The sequence below is a fragment of the Mustela erminea genome, chromosome 15, assembly GCF_009829155.1.
Source record: "Mustela erminea isolate mMusErm1 chromosome 15, mMusErm1.Pri, whole genome shotgun sequence".
NCBI classification, from domain to species: domain Eukaryota; kingdom Metazoa; phylum Chordata; class Mammalia; order Carnivora; family Mustelidae; genus Mustela; species Mustela erminea.
In genome coordinates this window covers 9,896,360-9,905,134 of record NC_045628.1, presented here as the reverse complement: position 1 = coordinate 9,905,134, position 8,775 = coordinate 9,896,360, and the positions used below count along the sequence as shown (strand labels likewise).

Here is an 8,775-nt window from a genome sequence, read left to right as displayed (position 1 = left end):
GGGAGGGTATGTGCTATGGTGAGTGCTAGGAAGTGTGTAAGCCTGACGATTCACAGACCTGTAGCCCTGGGGCGAATAATACATTATATGTTAATAGAAATAATTAATAAAATAAGCCTCTGAGGAAAGTAATTCCCCCACCGGAGCGCTCATGCTGATATTGTCACCAGCGGCTCCCTTCCCCTTGATATCTAGTGGACGACTTTATCTGTCTCTTTAATATCAATCAGCCCAAATAGTCCCTTGTCAAATATTTTTCTGGGGCCTGCACTTGAAGAAAGACGATTTTCCCAAATCCGTGAACAGGACATTTTTTTTTTTTAATGTCAAAATAAACCATCTGCTTGTACAACTGCTTCTAATTACTTCCCTGCCTAGACTCCGCACTTGAGGGTTTGGTACCAGCACCCCGCCCAGAGCGGTGCCGCTGCCCAAATCCTCGCCAGCAGCTCATCAAGGCGCTCCCGGCTCCCTGTAGAGGCCCGACCTGCACGCGGTGGTGTCTGTGTGTCCGTCTGCAGGCGGCCTCCGGGGGCACCTCTCCCTGCCGCGCCCTCCCCCCTCCCCACCGGGAGTCCCACCCAGCAGCAGCCCAGCTCGCCTGCGCGGCCCGGGAACTCAGCATGTGTCCCGCAGCCTTCAGCAACTTCTTGCTGCTCGCGTCCTCCCTTCTCTTCGCGGGGCTGGCAGCAGTTCCCCAGAGCTTCTCGCCCTCTCTGAGGTAAGTTTGGTTTGTTATTCTTTGGGAGGAACCTGCCCTGCTTTGCGTGGCGGGGCTCAAGTTTGCAGGATGGCTGCCCCGAGCCAAGAGCAGTTCGAAAGTTGGACCCGGGATAAACTGTTTCCAACCTGTTCCTGTTCCTTTCCGTGGGTGTTATTTCGTGTCTGTCCTTTTATTTTATTTTATTTTTTGTCCTTTTCCTTTGGAAAAATACCGTGTATAAATATAAAAATATATTTATACGTGTAAGATATATAAATATATTTCCTCCTATTTTACTGCCTACCAGGAGAAACTACTGCTCCCAGACTAAGGCAATCCCCTGTGTACCCGGGTGTGCTCATACCTTATAAAGCAGAATTGTTTCACAGGGTCTGTATTAAATTACCGTGTTGCATTTTGAAAGAGACTTTGAGACGCATAATGATAGCCAAACTTTTTTAAAGTATAGTTTAAAACACTGCTTAATGCAACTTAAAAAAAATATGCCCTAGACTAGCATAACCTGTATAGATCTTCCTACAGATTCACCTCTTCTTGTCAGAAAACGGCTGCCCTTGGCCAGCAGCTGGCAACGGGACTTTTTTAGAGTACTGAAAAGTCAGCCAAATGTCATCCTTTGCATTCATTTGCATCTAATCTAAATATGTATATAAGATTTAGTAGTAAGACACCCAGAGGCAGGGGCGGATCTCCTCTGTCCACCTGGAAGGCGGTCCTATTCCTAGGGGTGCATTTTGGGTGCTGGTCGTTTCTCTTGCGGTGATCCATGGGTGGCCCCCAGAGAAAGGTGGGACCTCAAACTTCCTTCCTGTGAAGTTGGACGTCGCCCTACGAGTGGGCACTGGGGGGGAAACAGGCGCTCAGAGTCGGGGGGGGGCGTGTCTGCTCCTGACCGTGGCCCCGCTGTGGTTTGCCGCCCTTGCAGGAGCGGGACGGGGGCCGCCTGCAGGCTGACCCGGGCGGAGTCGGAGCGCCGCTGCCGGGCTCCCGGGCAGCCCCCAGGGGGCGCTCTGTGCCACGGCCGCGGCCGGTGCGACTGCGGGGTCTGCATTTGCCACGTGACGGAGCCCGGCGTGTACTTCGGGCCCCTGTGCGAGTGCCACGACTGGGTGTGCGAGACCTACGACGGGAGCACCTGCGCAGGTAAGGGGCAGCCGGTGCACCGCGGGCGCGGGGGGCGTACTCTCCGCGGGGGCTTCTGCCCCTTCCCGGGGAGAGCCCCCGAGGGTCTTTGAAAATGACTTCGGGAAGTGACGACCCTCCCCCAAATCTTCCTAGCGCTCCTCCACTCTGGAATCACGTGTTGCAATACTTGTCTCCGGCCTGGCGTCCAAACTTCGGTGGAAATAATATTGTTAATATTCACTCACTTAATTACAACTCTCCTTATGACAGATTAAACCTCCCACCTTCCTCACAAGGGGAGCCGGTCTGGGGGGCTCCTCTAGCGGGATCACGAATGTGAACCATATTCGCAGAACATAAGCCTGTATTTTCTTTTGACCAAGGAAAAGCCGAAGAATATTGTTTCCCCAAATTCCGGGGGTCGGGTGGGGTCAGGTTGTGTCTTTGAACTCTGATTTGCCTTCTTAGGCTTAGGATTCGGTTCACAGATAGAAGTGCATGTCAGAAAATGGTAACAGGGGAAAAAAACAAAAAAAACAAACAATTCAGACTTAGAAGTGATTGCTTTTGTATTGTTTTAGCGGCTTGAATTTTTCAGCTGCCGTGAAACTTGGTATTTTGGAAGGTTGGAGTAAACGTAAATTCATTTCTCTGGTACATTTTAAAGGATTGATTCAGGTTGTGATACTGGAATGGGTCAAGATATTTCTTGGTAGAAACACCCCTCGCCGGTACCAGTTTCACACGAACGTGCCGCTTACCTGAGTCCGGAGCCTCGGTTGGGTCACTGGCAAGGATCCAGGCGCTCCTTTGGTTAAAGGAGGACACGATGCATTCCGACCAGGGTTTGGCAAATGTGAAGGGGGAAAAAAATCACAACTTATTTTACCCACAATGTCTGTAAGCTTGAGAGTCCAACACTAACAGGGGAAGGAGTTTGTAGCAAAATGGGTTTTTCTTGGCCCCTGGGCTCAGAGATGTCTAGTGAGAATCTTTAATATGCACACCGCTTGGCAGTGCAAAGTGGTCATGTCAGTAATTTGGAAGGGCACCGGTGCTTCTCTGTGGTTTGTTTACCCTGTACAGGCCGGGGCTCAACCCTTCAAAAATACTGAAAATCCCCAGCTCCTAATTTTAATGTTGTCTGTCCCCCCAGGCTGCAGTGTTATTAAGGGCAGCCCTTTGGAATGAAAGCTAAGTATTGTCTAATATTTCATTCCAAATTTGACTGTTACCCAGCTTCTCTGGCTTGTACTGCCTCTGGCAAGGTCTCTTCAATATCATGAGTTCTGAATGCATTTTTTCAAGGCATTTTTTGAATTGTTCTTTCATTGGAAAGGTAAGAGGTAAGACGCAGTGTTTGGGTGGTGAAACTAGTTACAGGTGCCGTCAGGTAAAATGTCCCTATTGAAGAAGTGTCTCCGGTTCCTTTCTGGAAAGTTCTGCAGAGAGAATGCTATGGCCTCTGGTGCCCATGGAAAGTGATTTATTGTTTACCCCTAACATCTGAGTCACTGCATTCTTTCCTCCTAGATACAAATGCAGCCCTGAGTCATGCATGGTTTTGTTTGCATATGTACACATTCCCGCGCAAGGCAAAATGCTTCTCTTTATTTCAAGGCTGAATGAAATAACTTTGTGCCTTTCCCATTCTCCGATTTGTGACTGATGCCCATGGAGGGCTGCTCCCCCGGGCCTTGTGCAGGACCTGCCCCTGCAAAAGCTCTGAGGACATTTGCCAGGCGGGTGAGATCTTCGCACACAGCATGCCATCGGGCTGCCTTGCCAATGTGCCAGCTTGTACCGTGCTTCCAATGTGGCTTCTCCATTCCGTCTTCAGGAACAAGTTCCTCTGTTGCCGCTAGGAAGAGAGAAACATAGCAAGTTGTCTTTCATGTTTTTATGTGCACCTGTGCCTTTACCTCCATGGGGTTTTCTAGAAACAGAGTAGCTTTCGTAGACCTCCCCACCCCTTTGAGGAAAATAAAATCCTGTTCTGATAGGGTGGCCTAAAGTGGCTCATACTCTGGGGTCTGGGGGAGAATTTCCAGGAGTTACATCCCAGCCCCACCTAGTAACAGCTGTGTGAGCTTGGGCAATGACTTCAACTTTCTGAGCCTTGATGCCTTCATCTGTAAAATGGGAATAACAACAATACCTCCCTTACAAGATGGTTGTGAGCTCTGACACAAGTAAAACTCTTAGAATGGTGTTTTGCACAGAGTGCTCACTATGTATAAATATGTGTCTAGGCATATAACGATATTATATATAATATATATAACAATGTTATATGTATTATATATGTATGTGTAATATATTATATTATCTTATCCAAAAGGTGAGCAGGGATGGATGGACGGATAGATAGGGAGACAGGTAGATAGATAGCCTAGCTTTGTAATTATTGGACATTGGATGCCGTGAGAGCAATTTAGTTTTCTTAATGTAGCCTGGGCCTGTTACTGATCCAAAGCTCAAAAGGTCAAGCAAGGATAGTCATTTTGGCCCAGCCTCAGAGCAGCTGTATTAGATACATTTTGAAAGTCATGTCTGCTGGGAATCTTATGCTGTCAATCATAAGAAAGATGCTTTCGTTTAAGCATAGTTGAAAGTGATTACATTTATATTAATGTATAACTAATGTATAATCCGGTGTCCGCTTGTAAATGGCACATGAATCTTCCCTGGACTGCTAAAGGTCCAGCCCAGAGATTATTCCTGTGCAGGGGGAGGTCAGAGGAGAAGTAAACTAATTTGGGTGGACTATTTCTTCAAGAAGAGGAAAAGGTCTGGTTATGTAAGAAGACTCTCAGCTAATATTTCAAGGCATCCCTGAATAACCCTTTGAACAGGTCTGATTAAACTTAAATGAAACATAGCGGTTTTTAAAAATCTTTTCTAATCTCTTTTGAAATATGTCACTTAAGAGTTTCAGTTTTAGTGACCAGGAAGAGCTAATTGAATCGAACTTAGCCAGTACTTACGAGGTGCTGTCCATTTTACTAGACCCTCTCCTATTGAAAGGGATAGAAAGATGAGGACATTATGACAACTTCCCATTGAATAGGGAGACGGAATACCAAATACCTGTAATGCAATGCAGATTATAATTTCTACAAACGTCTATGAGAGTTTCATTGAGCGTGAATAAAATACTGTGGCTAAAGTCCTTGAGAAAGTCCTTGAGTCCTAACCTTTGACATCAATCTTTGTGCTCATGCGTCTCTGGGGGCCCTTAGTCTTCCTACCATATCCATCTTTCTGTGCAGCGCAGGAATGTTCCGGTGTATGAATGGCAAGAGAGAGCCGTGCCAGCCCCTGTTAGTACCTGTCTCTTCTTACACCTCATCCAGGATGCAAGTACTGAGTCTTTTCCTTCCTTCCAGAGCTCATCTTCGTGGTCTAATTTCCCCGCCCCCAGTCTTTGCCACACCATTGTCGATAAAGAACTCCAAGCTTCTGGGCCGATTCATAAAGAGTGACTGATTGCCCAGCAGTTGCCTACTTTCAATGCTTGACATGATCACTTGCCAGCTTGGGCAAGGTACTCAAATTTTGCCACTCCTGTTCCTTATTTATGAAATGGGGGTTATAATATTATCAATGGGATCAATAATTATGATAAAACACATGAGTGATTAGTGAGTCATTGAAGTTACATGCTTACTTATGTCAAAGCCTCTCTTCTACCCTAGCTTGATACTTGGTCCTAAAATATTAACTCCCAGAGAAATGGTTTTCTTTCCACATTATATCTTCCTCTGGGTTTAAGCCTATGTTCACCTTTCCTCCTTTGATTATCAGTGAGTTTTTGGTACTATCTCCCTGCAGACATCATGCCTTCTCCATAGTGTCGAGGCTGGAGAGCTTTTGGCTCTGGCCATCTCAAGCCTGAGACTCACTGGGTCATGTTCCAGCTTGCGGGATGTCTAAGATTCTGACCCTGTTTCTGTCTTCATCTCAGGAACTTCACTTTTGTGTTCTTGTCCCTGAGATCTTCACTCTGATTTATGGTTCTAGAGTCATGCCCTAAATATTGTGTGAATGGTGTTTGAATCTGGTGTTTGAATCTGGCATTTTAGTCATTTTCTTTGCCGAAAACCCTAAGATTTCTGCACATTTGCAGAGGATACACTCAGTGCCTGGCTCCTGCTGATTCTTGCCTCCCCCCCTCCCGAGATGTCTGTATTTCCTGGCTGTTCATCTCCTCCAGAGCTTTGTTCTCACATGATTTGATCCCAGAACCCACTCCTTCAACTTATAAAAATATAAAAAGCAGCGCAGTACAAAACAAAATCAAAACAGCTCACCTTCACAGAGTTTTTGAGTTCCCTAAACATTACTGAATGTCCTGGAGACACCAGAGATGGGCTGGTTTAATCACAGATGTGTAAACAATGTCAGATTGAATAGTAATCATTCTGGTTCTTAAATCTCCCAGTTTTTTCAACCATGCCTCCTTCTTAGAGCTAAGGGTGGACATGTGATGGAATTCTGGCTTGAAGAGTTATAAGTGGAGGTGTTGTAGGGGAACTCAAAGGGAGCTGATTTTGCCCATCCACCCTCCTTCCTGCCTAGAATGGACCTCATGCCAATAGCCCATTTGGATCCAGAGATGAGCATGGCAGCCATCTATGGGGATGGTGGGAACCTTGGCTTTCGGGGAGGCCATGGAGCTGACACATCAGTCCTGGATTGCCTGTCTCTGGACAGTTTTTACACATAAAAATAATAAACTTTTGTTGAAGTCCCTGTCACCTGCCATACTCGCTGTGGGTACTCCAGCAGTTTTGGTAAATTCTGTAAGACTCGGTTTGTTCATCTCTGTAATGGGATATAATGAACACTCTGGGGAGAGGTATTGCAGACTTTAAGTGAGAAAATACACATGAAGCATCTAATAAAATAGCCAGTCTAACTGTCACTCCCAATGGGAGTTGTTAGTACCATTATTAACCTCGAGTCTCTAAGGGGATTATGCTAAGGCCAAAGGGAATACATCTTTGCTTTAAGTGTATTTACTAGTAATTGACTGACCAGTGATGGACACGTATTCCCTGTACCTGTTTCTATAGGCAGCATATACTGCTTTTTTGCCTAGCTCTTTTTATGGGGGTATTATTTCTATGAGAAGATGTAATTTTTTAAAAATCTGGTGACCTGAAATGAAATTACCAGAGAACATACTGTTTATGTATTAAAATATTTTTAAACTATCCATTTTTTAAATCAGTATTAAAAATTTATTAAAACATCACACATGTCCGCTACAGAATCTCAAGCAACACATAAATGCATCGATAAAAGCCAGTACATGAGGTTGTATTTTATCCAGAAAAGAGATTCTACATCTGCACAAAGTCCGACATTAGGACGTGACGAATCTGCAGATCCCAAGTTCATTACACCTCCTCTCAGTCTAGCACGGTAAATACTAGCAAATGAGTGTTTATTCCATGGCTGTTTCTGTGTTTACTCCATTTTTGGCTTTTTGCTGAATCTGAGAGGAGTCGTAGCCGGAGTGTTCTTTTGGGGCCCCTCAGCTCACTGGGGGACGCCCAGCAGGAGCATCCGCCCATGGAAGTGCCGTCTCTTTCACATTCCCTCTTCACCCCCACTTGGGACTCCCGCTCATTGAATGGAATGGCAGAATCTCTACACTATTTAAATGATTATTCTGTCTTCCTTTATTGCCAAGTATTTTACCTTCAACGCCTAAGCACATGTAATTGAGTTCAGGTGAGTTAGATTTGTGTGTGCGTGAGTCCTCTTTCATCTGATCTTTAGCATAACCCCTGGAGTTAATCAATATTTAATGTGGGGCACGTACTTGGTTTTCCTATGGTTCTGTACATGCATGTGTTGTAAACATGTGAACACACACCCTTCCTGGTCTGTTCTGTTTCTCTCCCTCTCTTGCCCCCCACCCCCTTAAGAATATATTGCAGCTCTCATTCTAGCTTAATAATATATAGAATTAAGAATTTTTATGGGTGTATGATGTCCTGTAGTAGGGATATATTGCTTTATTAAATGATTTGCCTATTAGTAAATGTTCCAGTGGCTTCCATGTTTTTTTATTATTATTATTTTTTTCATATAGGAGGACTTTAAGCAGTATTTTCAGAATCCAATTTAAAATTGCTTACACGGATGTGCACACAGCTCTGTCTCTCCCTTGTTCTTGCATGGACATGTAGACATTTCCAGGAAGAGTGAGTTGGGTCCCCAGGCATGTGGGAGGGAGTCGTAGGCCAACAGAACTGTTAATAAAAGTGTCTTCATACGTTGCTGATCTTGGCGAAGGGAAACTTCAAATCAAGTGGTACTGGGAGATCTGAAGCCTTTGTCCTTAGGGAAATTTAGATTCCAAACCCAGTGTGGGATTCAAGGTCAAGAGACACATCTGAGCAGGAGGAGAAATATGGTACAGCAGAGACTGAGAATACCAAGGGGATTTACCGGGGCATTTTTAGGCCTCCGCATGGGTAAATGCTCAGGCTATTTTCCATTAATTCTTAAATTGGTAAAGATAGAGAGCTGCTAGGAGGTTGCAAATCTCATTTTCTTTGGAAAAGAGTGCTTTGTCTTTTCAAGGATCACATTTCCTGGCAAATAAGAAACTATATTTTGTAATAGAACTCATCCTTCTGTCTACTCTAAATCATCTTACTTAAGGCTGGGTAGAAGAATGATGGCTTTCTAAAGGGAAAAGAAAAATAAGACCTTTAAAAGGATGCTCACTGGCTTGACCTCGCGTCCCTTCAGTCCCAACTTAGGCCATAAGACAGGTTTCTCTGCCAAGAGCCCTATCATCCTAATTGTATATAGTCACTAGTTCAAGCATCAAATTATTCCAAGTGAATAGCTACCCACTCTAGTTTTCTGTTTTACTGTTTAATCTGGATACTTCCTGGGGAAAG

At 44.9% G+C, this 8,775-nt stretch overlaps 1 protein-coding gene across 1 annotated transcript in view; it reads left to right on the top strand.

Moving 5' to 3' along the window:
• The first annotated feature begins 371 nt into the window (after window positions 1-371).
• Window positions 372-8,775, top strand: part of ITGBL1 (integrin subunit beta like 1) — a 211,843-nt gene continuing 203,439 nt past the window's right edge. Inside the window, exons 1-2 of the mRNA XM_032315399.1 lie at window positions 372-721; window positions 1,650-1,867. Of these exons, the coding sequence (XP_032171290.1) occupies window positions 624-721; window positions 1,650-1,867 (316 nt within the window). The 5' untranslated portion in view covers window positions 372-623. The remainder of the gene's footprint in view (window positions 722-1,649; window positions 1,868-8,775) is intronic.